The sequence below is a fragment of the Bactrocera tryoni genome, chromosome 1 (assembly GCF_016617805.1).
Source record: "Bactrocera tryoni isolate S06 chromosome 1, CSIRO_BtryS06_freeze2, whole genome shotgun sequence".
NCBI lineage: Eukaryota > Metazoa > Arthropoda > Insecta > Diptera > Tephritidae > Bactrocera > Bactrocera tryoni.
Window position 1 is genome coordinate 13,886,397 of NC_052499.1, and position 19,621 is coordinate 13,906,017.

At 34.7% G+C, this 19,621-nt stretch overlaps 1 protein-coding gene across 3 annotated transcripts in view; it reads left to right on the forward strand.

Moving 5' to 3' along the window:
• The window catches only part of LOC120767948 (5'-AMP-activated protein kinase subunit gamma-1), a 218,201-nt gene that overhangs the window by 69,250 nt on the left and 129,330 nt on the right, over nt 1-19,621 (forward strand). For 2 of the 3 annotated variants that reach the window (XM_040094338.1, XM_040094346.1), the window contains exon 2: nt 9,908-12,089. The exons of the other annotated variant lie outside the window; for it this stretch is intronic. In XM_040094338.1, coding sequence (XP_039950272.1) covers nt 10,275-12,089 — 1,815 coding nt within the window. In that variant the 5' untranslated portion in view covers nt 9,908-10,274. The remainder of the gene's footprint in view (nt 1-9,907; nt 12,090-19,621) is intronic. 3 annotated transcript variants of the gene reach the window in all.

Genomic DNA, 19,621 nt, shown 5'->3' on the forward strand with positions numbered 1-19,621 from the left:
TTTTTTTTTTTTTTGGTTACAGTGTTTGGTGATTGCTTTTGTGGAAACATGATCAACAAGTTGTGCTTATTTATTTATTTTCTGTTGTTAATACAATAATAATAATAATAATAATACAAAGTGTTTTGTTTAGTGCAACAGTCTAGGTTACACATTTTATAGTATGTACATACATTGCGCTTTGGAACCTATTTTCGCCTTTTGGTTTGCGATTTTGATACATTTTCATTAATGCGCCCAAATGTAGGCCATATTATTTTTATTAGCTGAATTTAAGAGTAAGGGTAAAGGTAGGCTGGAGAGATCAAGGTTGACATTTATATCTTCCAATAAATATTTTTAAAATATTTGCCTGTCACTGCATTTCAGTTAACTAACCGACTAAAGCATACATACATACATATTGTCACCTAAAATGCAAAATAGCGTAAATCAGTTTACCGGCGAAGGAAAAATAATATAATAGAAACCACTAATATTGAAACAAATTTTGAGTTTTGGTTATAAAGTGGTTATAAAACGGTTAGATATTGGTTATCATACACTCATATTGAAACAAAGTTTGAGTTGTGGTTATGAAATGGTTATATATTGGTTATATTTGTTATAAAATGGTTATATATTGGTTATGTCGATTATAATATGTTATATATTGGTTACCATATCATATTGAAACAAAATTTGGGTTTTGGTTATTTATTGGTTACCATATCATATTGAAACAAAATTTGAGTTTTGGTTATATATTGGTTACCATATCATATTGAAACAAAATTTGAGTTTTCGTTATAAAGTGGTTATAAAACGGTTAGATATTGGTTATCATACACTCATATTGAAACAAAGTTCGAGTTGTGGTTATAAAATGGTTATATATTAGTTATGTTTGTTATAAAATGGTTATATGTTGGTTATGTCGGTTATAAAATGGTTATATATTGGTTACCCTATATTGAAACAAAATTGGAGTTTTGGTTATAAAATGGTTATATATTGGTTGCCATATCATATTGAAACAAAATTTGGGTTGTGGTTATAAAATGGTTATATATTGGTTATCATACACTCATATTGAAAAGTTTCAGTTTTGGTTATAAAGTGGTTATAAAACGGTTAGATATTGGTTATCATACACTCATATTGAAACAAAGTTCGAGTTGTGGTTATAAAATGGTTATATATTGGTTATGTTTGTTATAAAATGGTTATATATTGGTTACCATATCATATTGAAACAAAATTTGAGTTTTGGTTATAAGATGGTTATATATTGGTTACCATATCCTATTGCAACAAAATTTAAGTTTTGGTTATAAATTGGTTACCATATCATATTGAAACAAAATTTGGGTTGTGGTTATAAAATGGTTATATATTGGTTATCATACAGTCATAATGAAACAAAGTTTGAGTTTTGGTTATAAAATGGTTATATGTATATTGGTTATTATATCTGACAGCGATTATCGATTTTGTTTGCTTCTACGCTGTTTTGCATTTGAGGCGACGATATATACATATATGTATATTATACACATTTTAATTTGAAATCCAATTTCACTCATGGAAATTTGCATACTTCTGCTTTCTTCTATACTGAATGCCCTTATTGCATAACCCTTTACATTTCATAATATACCCACACGCATCTAATTAGTGTCACTGTCAGCTATGGAGTATGTGTCACGTCTCGCATTGTCACACACACACACATCAGCACACGTCTCTGCTGTTCTTTGCTATCAGCTGCAACTGTTTCATATTTGATTTCCACTTAAAAAATAATATGTACATACATACATACATACACATGTATAAGTCCACAATATTACGTTTATAGCTTTATCGCATGATTCTAAATGTAATAAAAGCGAAGTGACGTTTGTCTCATTATGCCAGATATCTTTATGATAAGCTTTGTTGATTAAGCATTCGTCGACGCATACATACAAATACACGGATTTAAATACAAATACATACATACTTACATATTTTTATGGCACATGATCATCAGCAGCTGAGCAATTTTGCTCGATTTGATTGATTTGACAGCGAGGCTATGAAGCGCATGCAACCAATTAAAGTGATTTGAGTTGCATATAATTTACTTTTCTATGTACCATATACAAGTAAATAAACGTGGTTTTTTATGTCATAATTATTTATGGCTAACTTTCATGTATACATAATATACAATAGTTTGTAGATATATACATATTTACTGATTGACTTGCCATATATTCTATATTAGATGACAAGCATTTATATTATGTGTATATATGTATATAGGTGCATAATATGTATATATGTAACATGTCTTCACACAAATCTTAGTGCCGACTTTATCTGTTGTACGTAAATACATATTGCACTTTATATATAAATGTATGTATGTTTGTAATTTAATAAACACTGCTGTGATCAATGAGCCGTTGAAAATGTAGCAGTGAATCCAAGTGTCTGCTGGCGAGAATAGAACTAAGCCGTTTTGGTCTACTCTTGGACCAGTTCGATTGTTCATCTTTCCATCGTCATATATACCACATTTCCTTTATATTGTAATCATCTAAGTATGGCCCGGAATAAAATGTCCCATACACTATCTAGAATTCATCTTAAGTCTCTGGGAGTTACGGTGTTCAATTATCAAACAAACTATCAAGATTATATACCAAGCCACTCTTAAAGTTCGCAAAATTCGTTGACGTTCTGCACGACGAATATTTTACACCAAACTAAACGGAAGTTCAATCTGACATTACTAAGAACCAGTAGGTATGGCGTGATGTCCGGCCAGTAGAACGTAAACTAACATTCTCGAACAATATTTACTCTGCAGTCGGCAGTCTTTTGTTCTTTTCGCAATTTGGTGCCTTTTCGAGATATCAAGTGCAGCCAGGTCCTTCTCCATCTGATCTCTCCAACGGAGTGAAGGTCTTCCTCTTAATTTGCTTCCCCCGGCGAGTACTGCGTCGAATACTCTCAGAGCTGGAGCGTTTTCATCCATACGGACGACATGACCTAGCCACCGTAGCCGCTACCTCTTGATTCGCTGTACTATGTCAATGTCGTCGTGTAACTCGTACAGCTCATCGTTCAATTGAATGCGATATTCGCCGTTCTCAATGCGCAAAGAACCATATATCTACCGCAGAACCCTCGAAAACTTGTAACGTCGGTTCAACAGAAGTTGTCATCGTCCATGTCTCTGCACCATAAAGCAGGACGGAAGTAATGAGTGACTTATAGAGTTTGTTTCTTGTTCGTCGAGAGAGGACTTTACTTCTCAATTGCCTAAAAAAAGTTTCCGTGTTTTAAATTACCTAAGAGATTGGTTGGGTTTTGAAATTTTAAAAATCGTTTTTTCTTATTTTTTAAAATAATATGATATATCGACAATAGAAGTTTTGGAGCTAGAAACTTTGGTATAGCGCTCCGTTAGGCTCCACCCGTGGGCTACTTGAATATTTGATCGTATTTTTCTCGAAACATCGTTAACGATTTCTCAGAAACTAGTGAAGCGATCTTATTGATAGTTTTCACAGTTCCTCTAAATAAGATAACCTCGTGATTGATCAAATGACTTTTTTTTGCTTATAATTAATTTTTTCAAGGCAATTTGTGGTAAAAATGAGAACTAAAATTTTTTTTCGTAAAAAATCACAAAATATGAAAACGTTTTAATAAATCAATTCATTTATTATATAAAAAAATGGTGAAAATAGGCATTTTTCCGGCCGTCAAAGCCCACGTAACCTTTTAAGAAATTTATGAGAACTAGTTAAAACTCTTACCAAATAGAAACTAGCCACTTTTAAAACTTATACTCAATATCTTCCTTAGTAGTTGCATGCCGTAAAGACATTCACATGCAGCTATTTATTAATTTAAAATAAATATGCACATATATACGTTAATTACCGATTAAAATACTGCACGCTATGGCGTTTTGTAGACCCGGTGGCTCTGTCTCAGAATTTCACCGACTTCGACTCACGATCTTATACCGGTAAGACATACTCATGTTCATATGATATTTGCATGTATGTATGGTATATACAATAGTATATGTATTATATATAATATATATTGTATATGGTATGCATACGGTGCATCTGTTGTCTTGCCGTACTCGCTACTTTTTAGTGGTTGTGTTGATAATTACTGATTCCGTCACAGCAGCAATTGCTGTTTGATAGTCAGTCCATTATTTATTGGAACTATCGATCAGGTGATTGATAAATTGAAAGTGCACTAAGCTAGTGTATTAAGAGATATTTTACATACAATACTTAGTGAGTTGGCTCATAAGTGTGTAAAGTAAAGTGTAAAATCGAATTTTAGCAAACAAAAACGACTAAATTTTGTGCTAAAATTAATTTTTTTATAGTCGCCTCTCAGTGTTTAAAAGTTTTGAAACCGTCAGTGTCTGTATGGACAATATCTGCTAACATAACATTTATTTATTGGATTTTATTCATGGAGTAGGCGATAATTACTGCAGGAGTAGAGAATTTTTCTTTCAGCTTCGTCGCAGATCGCGTGAAACTCGAAAAATATTTAATAATTTCTTAAAAAATTGTACTTCTATTCTTAAAATATACACATAATGGTTGATCCCTTTCGAAGTTCCCTACTTTTTTAAAGGAAAACACATTTTTTTTTAAATTTAATGCGGATTGTTTATTATCATTCGAAAGAACATTCTTTCCCATTTATTCTTTTAGATCATCTCTTTCAAATGTTGGGTCCAACATTCGAGAACTCGTTCGCGCATTTCAACTGGTAACTGGCGTATGGCACGCGTGATGTTTTGCTCCAAAGCCTCAATCGAAGCGGGATTGTCCGCATAAACTTTAGACTTTACATATCCCCATTGGAAAAAGTCTAAAAGTGTGATATCACACGATCTTGGTGATAAATCGACCGGCACAAAACGTGAAATTATCTGCTCAGCGAAGTGTTCTCTCAATAAATCTATTGATTGGTGTGATATGTGAGATCACGAGCTTCAATTTCTCACATAAAATAGTCGGTTATCATCTCGCGATAACGATCGCCACCGACGGTTACGTTCACAGCAGCATCATTTTTATAGAAATATGGACCGATGATTCCACTGGCCCATAGCCGACACCAAACTGTTGTTTTTTCTGAATGAAATGACAGCTCTTGAATCTTTTCAAATTTCTCTTCGTTCCAAATGCGGCAATTTTGCTTGTTTGCACCCCCACTGAGCCAAAAATGGGCCTCATCGCTGAACAACATTTGTCCCGAAAACGTCGGATCTGCTTGGAACGTTTCAAGAGCCCATATAGTGAAACAATGTTGCTATGGAACAGTTCTTGCACAAGCTGTATTTTGTACGCTTTCATGTACAGTTGGCAACCCTGCCCAAAGATAATTTCAACTGTAGGCCTTCTTAAACGTCATTTTCGTTATATATGCATGTATATTTCCTGAAATTTTTGCCGCGTTTGACATATTTTCAACATTTCTGCTTCTAAGTTTGATTGCATGATTTATGTTTCCCGCATACGTTATAATTACTCTGCATGATTCGATCACTTTCGATCATCGCTGTTAATCATAAATGTCGTGTTTTGTAATGCATCATTGCATTGACTGGTCGCTAACCACTTGAAGATAGCAAATGTGTATACCCACACATGTGTATACGTTATATGTATTATATATTCTTATATGATATACTTGTCAAGCCCATATTCGTGATTTTCAACCCACACTAATCATTTTTATTTTTATTTTTGCAATTTAATGAAGTTGACTTGCAATTTCACGTTTGACATATGTTTGTGTGTATGTAAGTATAATAATTAATTACCAGGAAATTTATGAAACATGACAAATTAATTGAATTTTTACTGTGTACAAGTTTCTTTTATTAAATAGGACTGTAGTACTTTGTTAATTAATGAACTATTCGGTGATTTCTATTACTTATGGGAGAACGTGACATATATGTGCAATTGAGAGCGTTTAATCGATTATATATTCCGCTGAAAAATAATTTTCTTACGTACATATCTTCTTACAAGACGAGGAACCGAGAAGCAAGTAATGATTGATCATATGATCATCGGCGCTGATCGAAGACGCACACAGTGTTTGGGTATTTATAGTTTCATTAGATTCTTGAAGTAGTTACTTACTTATGACTACGATGACACATGTCAACACGATTTTTGGGTCTGACATCTACATGTTAAATTCTAGTTTCTTCTATGACAAAAATAAGGAAACAATTTTTTTTCAGTTAAAGTTTGCTTTTGTAGAAATTAGAGCAATTTTTCGATTTTTAAGCAGAAATGACTGATTTTTATATTTTTTTTTACAATTTCACTATAGATTATAATTAGAAAACTTTTTTTTTTAGATAGAAGAGTCGTTTTTATTCAAGATGTGTGAAAAAAAATAATATATAAGTTAAATTAAAAAGAAATTACTGTCTAAAAGTGAATATTTTTTGTATTTCTTTTATGCTCAAATGAGCTCTCTCGTATTAAACCCCAAATATACTTATCGATGTAGATCAGCCCAAAGCAAACTTAAAGAACTAAAGATTAATATTTAAGTGTTTTTCAATGTCTAGGATCAGAATTCAAGCATGAGAACAGAAACCCAAAAAAAAAAAAATTTTTTTGTTGACCTGTGTAATCTAAAGACTTAGTTATTATAAGTTTATAATGATTTCGTAATTATGTTTTAAAATTCTAATTCAAATAATAGCTCCTGAAACATTTACAAAGAGTTTTTTCTGCTTTCCATTTCATTTCCGCGCTGACAGACAGTAAAAACTTTTTTATACAAAATATCTTTTATACATACTATATATCTAGGAAGATTGTCTGAAAGTTTCAGGCCAATTCGGTCAAGCCGTTTTGAAAAAAATTTCATCTGACTCTGACTCTGAAAACAGCGTAATACGTTCGTATTTCTGAAACTATTTGTCGGATCAATTTTAGGATTTTTTATTTTGAAGTTTATGTGTTCATATTATATGTCTAAATAAAATTAAATGAAAAAACAAATTTGTTTCTTATTAAAATGTATTTTTTTTTGATATTTTTGTATATTTTGGTGTTTTAATAGTGAAAAATAAATGTTTTCATAACGTTAATGCTAATTCTTTTACAAAATTTATTTTTAATAGTCGGGTAGAGAGAATATTAGACACACGAACAATCTTAAAACTAATATTTTGTTGAGCCTCCTTTGCTTTCTATAACGGCCTTAACGCGCTGCGGCATTGAATTTGTCAAATTCTGCAATTTTGTGCTGCGATTTCGTTATACCAGACATCCTCGAAAATTTTATCCAACTCAGCTAAGATACTGGGTCGCTTCTTTGCTACCTTGGTCTTCGTAATATACCAAAGGTTATTAATGGGGGTTAAATCTGGGCTCTTACGTCGCCATTTTAACGTCAAAATTCCATTTAGCGAGAGAAAGTCTTTTACCTAGAAAAAAAAGGTAAAATTAATATTGCTAATGAAATAATTTGTGTAAACTACAGACATGAAAAAAAATTGATAGCTACTATTTTGGCGCGATGCCATGGCACGGAATCATCCTGGAGGATGAGTTCGTTCTCTTGCGAAAAGTGCTCTTCAATTGAGGGTGTTAAATATTCCTGCAGTAATCGCTGGTACTTAATTGCGTTTACTGTTCCATCTATTAGAACCAGTCTTCCAAGTCCATGCTTAACCGTTCTTCGAAAGAACTCTTCGCTATTGTTTTCACTAGTTTTTCTGCTTACTTTCGACATCCTGTCGCTACATAACATGTTGAAAATGGATTCGTCAGAGAAGATTACTTTCTGCCAGTCGACTTCAGTTCAGCTTTGGAGCTTTATAGCCCACCGGGGGCGTTGTTGAAGCATTTTCTTAATCAAAAGTGGCTATTTTGCGGGTCGTCGAGCGTTCAAACCAGCATCCCGGAGCCTGTTTCGTATAGTTTCAGCAGTGATATCGGTTCCAAGTTCTTCTATGATCTTCAACATTGTGTTATAACGCTCGTTATTGATGGTAACGCCATTCGTCATCATCATCATATTACAATCCACACCCAATGGTAAATTTTTGGGTATGCAATTGCATATCCTGAACTACACGAGAACTTGACCCAATAGCAACAATTTTGTTTGTTGACGAAGCCATTATGTCAGAAATGGGCCTCAACTGAGAAAGTGATTTTTCGATGAGGAAGAAATCGGCATCCAGCGTAGACAATGACTTTGCGTAGTAATCTTGGACAATTTTCAAGCGTTTTAACAAAGAGAAACGTGACACTATAAAATGGCAAAACTTACTGAACACATTGACAAAATTTAACATAAATCCGTAAACAAACATGGCCGCCAAGAGCTGTCAAAATCACGTCAACGGAAATATCATATGAATTGAATATTCTCTTGTCATTCTTAAATAATAAACGCATATAAATACAAAAGTATTTTTTTATAGAAAGACACCACTTTCTCTGGGCAAATAAATGTTCATTACCTTCCTCCATAAAGTCTTATAATTTACTACAAATACACAAGTATAAATATATTTTATTTATTTCTATAGTTATAGCTTCGTATTATCAATTCTTCCTGGTATATCAAGCGCTTAAAGTTTCCGACAAGTCCACGGAAGTAGCGCTTTATAAATGAGCACTCCTTGTTTTTTGTTTTCGTACGAATCTTGTTTCTAAAAAAATAAGTAAAAATGTGTATTGTTTTTATTTTTACTCCAGCAGTCAAGTACACTTGAGAACTTGTGCTGTTTTTGTGGTCACAAATATTGATACAATAATATGAGTACATGAGTACCAATGACTACGTCAAATGAATGGGAATATGTACTTATGCAGGAACATTCATATATACATATGTTCTTAAAAGATAAATGCATATATATACATACATATATAAATACTGAACCATGCTTTTTTCTGTTTGCACTACCCTCAAGATCTCTGGAGGCCAATTGCCACGAGCAACACTAAGTACGTTGCGTCACATTGCCTCTACCGTCTGGCATTTCGATGATGTCAGGCAGACGCACTGCAATGCCGAATGCTTATTTGCGGTCAGACGGCTGATAGTAAGCGCGCCTAAATGTATGTATTTGTAAACAAATGGTGCCGAGGCAGAAGAAAAAGAACGAAAATATGAAAGCACCTCTTCTGTTAATAACGCATTTTTGTCTGATGTGAAAGTAAAATATTTATTTTAAGCATATGTGTATGTGTGTGTGTGCCTCAAAGTTGATTGATGATTGTATATAATGCGTCAGCAATTTTCGTAAGCTTCCCAAGTGCAGCTTAGTGGACGCATATTAGTCGCATGGGCGCTGAGTGGTGACGATGCTTGAAGGCTTTTATTTTGTGGCTTTTTTCTGATGTTGATTTAATTGATTGAGCGCGCTTAACGCGCTGACCACGCAGTCTGACACTTAACCCCTTACCGCATAATGAAATATAATATTTGGGAAACATTGTTTGAGCTCAAAAATTAATTAATCAAAAATTAGTAATAAGCACTGAAGTTTACTAGCATATTATGTATAGAATTTTTTGGTTTTTGTTTGGAAAATTTATGTTTTATAATTTAGTACTTTCTCAAAGAACCATATAACTCAAAATTTGAGTAAAAATGGAGATATCTTGATAAAACTCTAATTTGGCACAGGGGATCGCAGTGGCTAGGGGCAAGGGGTTATAATATACAAATATTAGAAAAAGAATAGTAAAAAAAGAAGACCCCTGGGTCGCAACAATTGTGTGTCTCATATACATAGAAGTCACATCCAAGTCATATCAACAGAAGACGCAGCTGGTAGCACTGAAGCTTGCATAGACCAAACAACTAAATATTCCTCATTTATTTTATTTTCCAGATCAATGAGCTGAAAACCGACAAATATCACTAATAACAACCGCATACATACTGTATACATACATAACCACACAAAAAATATTTTCCCAAGAAGTGATAAGAACCAGCAAATCAATGTCGTTCAAAAGAAAATATTATCGACGTTAAGTGTAGTGAGTTATTTTAAGTTGTGTACAATTATAAAGTCCCTGTCCCCCCCAAAAAAAAAAAAGTTTAAACGTTGTGCTGTTAAATTAAGCGTCCAAGAGCAAATTTATTAAACAAAAACTAACCCTTAAACCATTTTATCAGTTAACAATCTTACGAAACGATTTTATATAAACGAAAAACGAACAAAAAATCTACCTGCAAGGCAGTATTTTCCACAAATGGCCACAAATTCTACACGCATAGGGGATAGCAACAACAGCACTGAAGAGAGTAAATGTACCCTATCGAAACACAACGCCGCCACAGCAATGACGCACGAAGAGCACACAAATACCGCCGAAACGTTGCAGAGCGATAGTGCGAACACGCAAGCAGCAGACCAACCGAGTATTAGCGCTAATAATGCTGGAACGGGCATCCAGCATGCCGTGGGCCCACAACGGTTGGGTGACGATGTCTTCGAAAACGCCTTCGATGAGTCCATGGATTGCCTGGAACAGGCCGAAGCGGATGGTTATGAATCGGACTCGGAAAGCGCCAATGAGTACGACGATACAGTCAGCGATTCTGTGACGACTGGATTGCGTACCATTGACAGTGAACATCTGACTTTCTCCAGTGGTTTTGGCAGCTCGATGTTGTCGAGTTTTCCGCCTACAGGTTCGTACGATTACAACAGTTGTAGCAGTAGCAGCGACAGCGAAGAAGAAGTATGCGCAGGCGTGCAACATGACGAACGGACGGGCAAGTTCCTACCCGTCGAGTCACGTCATTTAGATATCTTCCATACGCGTCCATATTTATTGCCATTCGTAGAGCGCCGACGTTTGTCGCAATGCAAGGAAGAGGATGAGGATGATGGCGAGAAGTCACCACAGCCAACCACAAGTGGCATGTCGGCGCCAAAGTTTGAGAAGTCGACACTACCCACACCGCCACCACCACCACCAACCACTGACGAGGCAGCGGCAGAAAAGTTTAAGGAGCTGGAACGTTTGCGTCAGCAATTTATGCATAAAATCGACAGTATCAACACTAATAATGTGGATGATATCAAAACGGTTACAGTGACCGCAGAAAATTTTTCACCACCCCCACCACCACCAATACCGCCAACAATATTGCCACCATCGCTTATTAATTTGCTGCAGTCGACCAAGAAGAAACCACTGCCGATGATTAAGGCTGCCGAACCGCGTAAGGCAATTATGCCGGCACCGCAAATATCAGCGGCGTCAAACGAAGTCGCCGCGGTGAATAACCATATGCCGCTCGCTAGTTCTACAGGCAGCATAGTCACCACAAACCTCAATGAATCATCAACGCTGTTGACAACACAAGCGCAGCCAACCGCGCCAAGTTTCGCCTCAAACACCACCGCAATAGCCAGCAACAATGCAGCATTGAATGTGTCAAAACACGCCGAACCGAATTTGCCGCATGCCGAGAGCTCTGAGATGCTTATTATTAAAGGTAAATTTACCGTAACCAAAGCAAAGGAGACGCCCGAACTACAACAATTGCGCACTGAGGCCGATAAGCTGAAACATTTGAGCTCAAGCGCCAATGCACATACCATCAGCTTTCCCAGCAGTTATGGTGGTTACACCTCTGTACAGGGACTCTTCTCACAGCGTTACGGTAGTCACAAATTTCCCACCGCCGTGCCGCACCTTTCCAAGAAATTTTTCGATGCCTCGCTGGTTGAAATCCGTACGCCGGATGCCAGCAATACATCGCTCAATCAGATTGGCAACGAAGAGCGTCCGAAGAGTGAACAGATCTCCAAAAGTACAGTGAACGCCACATCTGCGCCTGCATCCACACCCGCAACCAAAAACACAACAACTCTCATTCACCACCAAAGTTACAATAATTGTGATAATAGTTTAGTGAAACCACCCGGCAATCTAGCGCATTTAGATGATGTGTGGATCAAAAGATCAGCGGTCAAAACTCCATCAGCAAGGAGGCAAACGCTAGATGAGAGTGCATTAGGGATTGGGCGCACAACAGCTGCGCCTTCGGAAGATGTAAGTTCTGTTGCTCGAAAGAGTCATTAAATGCTACGAATTCATGGCATTTTAGCCTGTTCTAAAATTGAGTTATATAAAGAAACTGTACAGTTCCGAGTTTATGCGTCTTTTGTAGGATTTTAGCATATAGTTGAGTTGTAAAATTTAGTTTCCATCAGAGCGAGTATATATAACGGTTTATGAAATAAGTCAGTCTAAAATTCCAGAATCCCAGTTGTTTCGGAATATTTGCGTTATTTCAAGTAATCGTTTCTACCGTACTTTCTGCTCTTCTTAAGGGGTTACAAGGGGTTCATCGGTTAAAAAACAGCCCTTTTTCAACAATTTTTTTCTCCTATAAAAAATTAAATATTATTAACAAAGAAATTCAAAAATTTTTGGAAAAAATATTTTAAACTCGGCCATTGCAAGGCAATTATCGGTGACCCCTCGGCAATAAGATGCGCCCGTTTTGGCAGAATAACTCCTTACAGGATCTTCTAAAGTGAAAAAACACGTGTTTTAGTTAAAACCTTAACTTAGAACTTGGACGAAGAAAGATTTTTGGCAGACATTTTTATAAAACAATGAAACTTTCGCGATATTTTTTTCAAATAGTTGTAATCGAAAAAAAAACCTTTCGACCAAGTCTTAAAGAATTGTTTCTCCAAGACCTGTGTAAAATGTCATGGTATTTTATGAAGATCGGTTAAGTAGTTCTCGAGATATCTTGCCAACCGACCTCGAAAACACAGTTTCGAGAAAAACGCGTTTAAAGCCTTACAAGTTCTCTAGGCTGTATCTCTGGAACTATTACTCTGATGAATTTGAAAATTCTGTAAAATATTCCAGAATTTAATAAGACAATAAAAAAAATCAATTTTTTGAAACCCGTAAACCCGAGTAACCCCTTAACTGAGCGAGTTTTTTCTGAAAGACGCTCGAATAAAAAAAAGCGATTTTAAATTGGAAGCGTGATAGTAAATTGTGTGGAGAAATTGATTTTCTATATTCAAAACAAAAGTATATAATATACATGAAATTTTTGGGCTTTAGGTCATTGACTTTAAGGTACAAACCTAAGTCCAGTGTATATTTGTCCCATCATACGTTGATATGTTCAAATACTCACCGTGTTTATTTGCAAAGCAATGCTTCGGACGAGGCCAAAATATTTACATTTGTCTGCGTTTGATTTTGACTGAGCGAAGTAAGTGACTACCATGTAGCCTTGGGCTTTGGCCATGGCCGGTCAATGCACGAAATAAAGTAAAATGTGACAAATATGACTACGCATCTTTCTCAACAGGCCATTAGCCTAACAGCTGGGCAAAAGAATTGTGACTGATAAGTCAATATAAATATGCATTTTAAGATAAACATCGATATAAACAAATACATTTGCGTGTGTGCCTTTGTTTACCAACCGTTTCACTTGTCCATCTGTCTAATTATAACTCAAATTATATGGGTGTGCACTGATTGCTACCTTTCTTCGGCCATAAAAGCGAGTAAAAGTGTAAGCACTTTTACATTTTCGACTGTATTTATAGCGTGAGGGTAATTTTGTATTTATAAACTCCCAACTTTGCAATACTTTACACTTACTTGTTTACTTATTGGCTTTGCACAATTGCGGAAATTTTCAGTAGTTTCGGTTAAAACGTTTATTTTCGCTGATTCAGCCAGTTTCTTTACATTTTGCCTGGCAACTGTGTCAGCGAAGATACGTTTTTTTTAAGAAAAATACTTTACAAGCATTTATGGAAAAATTATGTAAGTGGATTGAAAGCAACCCGTATGATAGAAGAGTTAGCACGGAAAGCGCTGAATAGTAAGAAAAAATTAATTTATTTCTTATGAATTTTATAACTCAATGAAAAAAAATTATTATGAATGATGAAACTCACAGTTTTGTAGGAAATTTACTGCTCTATAGAAATGGTCTCCTATGATTTTTTGATTAAGTTAAGCGTTTACGAGATATTCATCGTCAAACATCAATGCATATTAGGGTGGATCAAAAAAAAAATTTTTTTTTTCGTTTGGTACTCCCAAAATAGTTTCCTAGACACCTCTAAGAAAGCCTCTCCAAAAATCTATTCATAATAATTTTTTTTCATTGAGTTATAAAATTCATAAGAAATAAAAAATGTTCCCAAAAATAATCAAACTTTTACTGTTAATATCTTTTAAACGTTTGGGTTTACGAAAAAATCATAATAGACCTTTTTTGTAGAGCATTCAATTTCCTACAAAATCTAAGGAACAAGATATTTTTTTAATTAGTTGGAAGCGAGATATAAATTTTTCTATCTGATAATAAGAAAAAATAGAAAACTGTATGTAGGAGGAAATTCCCGTTACAATTAAAAACTCATGTTTGGAGAGGCTTTCTTAGAGGTGTCTAGGAACCTATTTTTCCGAGTACCAAACGAAAAAAAAACAAAATTTTTTTTTGAATCACTCTAATGCATATGTTTATATACAGATTCATACAATGGTTTTTAGGTAAAGACATTTTTCACCACCTTGAAGTTATCCTCATCCTGCTCAGTATGCTATTTAGAGTAGTTGCCCAATGCCTTTTTTTATAGTAGGAGGAAGCATTGAAAGCCGGAGTGCGGCACTTTAATCTGCTAAACCTAACCTAAAAGGTATTACTTCATGGGAGAGAAGAAGACATTTAAGTCTCCTCTATTGTACGGACTGACTGATGCCTAATCTGTTGTAAATGTCTCAATCTTGTCATAATTAGAGCTGCCGCTTCACTGAACGCTTTCCATTTTACAGTGGACTCGCATATAAATGCAATCGAATTTTCCACCGTGAGACTACCTCCAAGTGTGATTTTCAGCTTTTCAATTATACTTGAAAACCGAAGGCAATGATAGAGTACGTTTCCACGTTCAGTCGGGTCTACGTAACCCGTATTTTTATTCGGCCAAGGACTGTCAACTCGGCAGAATTCTGCCGCTACAACAACAACAACAACATAGAGTACGTGTTCAGAGATTTACACTCTGTACAGGTCGGAAAATATGGAGTAAAGTCATGACGATATTTGTATAGGTAGCTTCTAAAGCACCCATGGCCACTGAGTATTTGGGTCAAGTAGAAATCCAAGTCCACATGTTGTCTATCTATCCACGAATGTATGTCCGGAATCAGTCCACCGTCCTTTGCATGCAGTTCGCCATATTGCGATGTTTTTTATTCTCTTCTCTCGTTTTCCTGCAGTAGACGTCTCTGATAAGTTACATATTCGCGCGAATTCGTCTCCCTGTATGTCAATCGGCGCCATACTGGCTAAAACCTCAGCAGCGTCATTTGATATGGTTCGGAAAGCATTTATCACGCGCATTGCAGAAAGCCTATACACCTCGTTAATTGGTCTAGCATATGATTTTATATCTGGCGCCTGTATTCATATTGGAGCCGCATATAGTATAACTGCACTCGTTACCTTAGCTATTAAAAATCGTCGCCTGGAACGCACAAAACCTTTATTTGATATCATTCTAGATAAAGCATTATAGATTTTATTTGTACTTTCCAAGTTCTCCGTGAATTTGAGTCTTAAGTCCACTCTTACACCAAGGTAATTCAGCTGCGAAGTAATCTCACATTCTCCTATGGTGGGCGATATCTTTTCTTCAATTTTCCTGGAAGGAAATGTCAGAGGCTTTCGAGCAAGACTTCTGTTTTCTGCTCCGCCAGCTCTAAACTCATGGTAGTAAACCATCGACGCAAACCTTATATGCAGGCATTGCATTTGATTCAGAGGTCATCCAGATGTTTAGCCACTGACACCACTATGAGGTCATCCACATATGCGATTGTTTTCAAGTTTTTTTCTTGCGGCATTCTTAGCATCCTGTTGTACATCAGGTTCCATAGTAGTGAGCCTAAAATCGAGCCTTGAGGTACTCCACTGGAGATTGTGTAGTTGTAAGTGCCCTCGTCCGTTTCGAGTAAAAATCTCCTATTTCGAAAGTAACTCATTAACTTAACTTTGAATAGAATGAGAATATTAAACTTTTCGAGTCCATGCGATGAAGTTTCGACTAAAATCTGGCTTTATGTGTGAGATAAAAAGAAAAATACTTTGATAACTAATTATAATTTAAAGAAGTAGCATTATTTTTTCAAAGTTGGCCAATGCATATGAGGCATGAAAGATGTCAGTTTCAATGTCTTCTGTTTTAGAAATGAATAATTATTTAATGAATATTTGCATCGAAAATTCATTTAAATATGGATCTGACTCGTTAACGCTTTATATGCTCTACTTATAAAATCTAGGCTTCACCGCAACCCACAAAATATATAATTGACGTCATCAAGACGATTACGATTACCGAACTACCAAAGATCGTTGTTTCTTCCGTTAAAGAAATATTTGCACATAAATCAGAAATATATATATGTATATACATATTTATATATCAGTAATATAATAAATCAAAATCCTCCAATGACGCCTCTTCATACCCAAAAATAATAAAAATAATAAATGCCGTTTGAATTTATAGTATTATATGCATATATACATACATACGAACATATGTATGTATGTACATTAGAACGAGTCGATTTTTTTTTACTGCAACATGTTTTGTTATGCAGAATGATCCATAAAATATTTCCCGCATACTCGATTTTCCCGTTTTTTGGCTTCCTCTAAATCAACCCGCTCTAATGTATATACATACATATTCAATCGGTGAAGAATAAAAAGAACGAATTGTTGAAAAAGCCAACGAAATTGGCTCCTAATAAACAATTAATGCTAAATATAGCGTTTTGGTGGAATTCGGTGCCGACAGCGAAAATTTCTACCACATGGAAGGTTCGCACAGAGCTAGACATTTGTAAACAAATAAATTAAGCAGGAAACAAATTAGTAATTTGGTAAACAAAAAGCACAAATTGGGTAAAGAAGAATGAATAACAATAAAAAATAAACCAAAAATTATGAATAAGTTGGAGTTCGCAAAACTTTCAACGACAAATAAAGTAACAATCGCTTATTGGCTCCCGAAGAAAGCAAGATGAGATGTGTGCTTAATTAATACTGCATATGAAATTTTATATCTTAATCTTAATGAAGATTAATTTATATAATTAATTAATGTGACATGAAATTTAATAGATTTTTTTATAAAAATAACATTATATTATATATATTTTTTCAAATAATTTTTAAACTAAAATATCTATAACAAATTGTAATTTTGTGACACCTACATAATCTATATTGACCTAAAAACTTTACTACTCGCAAAATCCAATAAGAAACTAGTATGTATTGGGTAGTCGAAAAAGTCTTTTCGTATTTTGTCAATCGATGTGTTTGCAATCGTATATCTCCAGTGCTACTAATCACATTGTCTCATACCATATAGTGTTGGAAAGGTGAGATTTTAAGCTTCATTTCACCAAAAAAAGTTAAATTCGGGGAGGTTGAAAAAAAGTTACAGCTGTTAAAAAATGGGTGAAAATAATGAAGAAATTCGCTATATTTTGAAATTTTTGTATAAAAAAAGAAAGAATGCCACGCAAGCCTTATCACATTGTCTCATATCATATAGTGTTGAAAAGCTGAGATTTTTATTCACCAAAAAAAAAAAAGAAAGAATGCTACGTAAGCCATCAATGAAATTTGTGAAGTTTACGGAGAGGATGCGGTAACAGTCGTGTATCACAACAATGGTTCGTTCGCTTCCGTTCTGGAAATTTCGGAATTTCGATTTACACTGATGAAAGTTTTACACTGATGGAATAATGTCTCTAGCGAAAAAATGGCAAAAAGTGGTCGACCAAAATATTACATATTTGTTTATTTATTTATTATTATAAATAAAAAAAGTTAAAATTTGATTAGAAATACGAAAAAAATTTTTCGACTAACCAATACATAGGTATTTTGATACCCTGAGTAGGGTATATGAAGTTTACCACGAAGTTTGTAAAACACAGAAGGAAATGTCAGAGACACTATAAAATATACCACATATATTTAGTACATACATATGTATGTATGTATATAAATAGTTATTTTCACTGTCCACTAGCTACTCATTTGTCGGAATCGCCGTTATCGAAGCACTTTAACATACAACTGCCATACAAACTGACCGAACAAAATCAATAAAAAGATATTTTACTGCAGCAATTTCGGCCTTCTCCGTGGATGAAACCTAAAACTAAAAAACTCTTTTTAAACTAGAAGATATTCTCCGCACAATGACCTACGATGAAAAAAAAATTGACAAAATGGCGGCTTTTTTCTAAGTTGAATTTCTCCTCCGTTGTCCAACTTCGGTGAACTAGAAGACATAGCCGAAACTGATATTAGCCATCTCAACAAATTTGAGAGCTATCAAAGCGCTTTGTCGATCTGTAAGGGTCTTAGGATCCAGTATATAGGAGTTTGATCTGATCAAAAACCTAATAGATCATTATATGTAGAATTATATACAAGACAGGCAGAAATATTTCATAATGAACGGATCATTTGTCTTCGAGTTATCACTGCAGCAAATTCGAAAAGTGCTGTTTCGAGAAAGACGCTTTCAAAACTAAACTGAAGCTAATTGAGTTGCGCGACTACCCTTTAAATGGCTGTAACTCAAAAACTAGTTGAGTTATCGATTTGAAATTTTAGTATGTTTTTTGTAAAGGTATAGACTATCGAAATTTGAAAAAATAAAAAAAAACGATTTTTCAAAATTTCACGCTAGTTGTCCCCCTTGATGACACACGAAACTAAAAAATAAAGGTTATGTTACTATTTTACTATAATTCACAAATTAATTCTACATAAGTACTCCAATATTTCACAAAAGTCACTATTTAAATACCCTAAACCGCTTTGCTGCCAAATTTTTAGACTTGACAAACCAAAACACCTTTATTTGTTTGCCTATAATTGCAAAAGCCATTACAAAGTCCTAATTGTGGTGAACATTGCTTGATTGTTTATTCGATTTTAGTTGGACTAATTTTTTCACTTTTGCTTTTCACTTGTTCGCTTAGCTATTAAACGCTTTTGTACTTACTTACATACATATGCTTGAAGAAATATATATAAGTATGTACATATATACATATGTACATTTGCATTAATATACACATTAACAGTTTTGTTTGTGCCTTCAACTTTTAAAATCAATTTCATTTGCGCGAAATTTCATTCAAAAATTCAACAATAAACACGACAAATCTTGATATACCTACAAACACACCAACACTACACATATGCTTGTAAAGGGTGATCCTATTTTTTTTTTTAAAGAAGAAACACAGAAACTTCTAATTTAATGGGGAATGTTTATTATCATTCGAAAAAGCTTTCTTTGGCATTTATTTTTTGAGGATTATCTCTTTCAAATGTTGGCTGCTATCACGTCTCAGATGGGGATGGCGTTGAGTACAACTTTCGAGGACTCATTCGAGCATTTCGACTGGTAACTGACGTATAACACGCGTGTTGTTTTGATTCAAGGCCAGAATCGAAGCGGAATTGTCCACATAGACTTTAGACT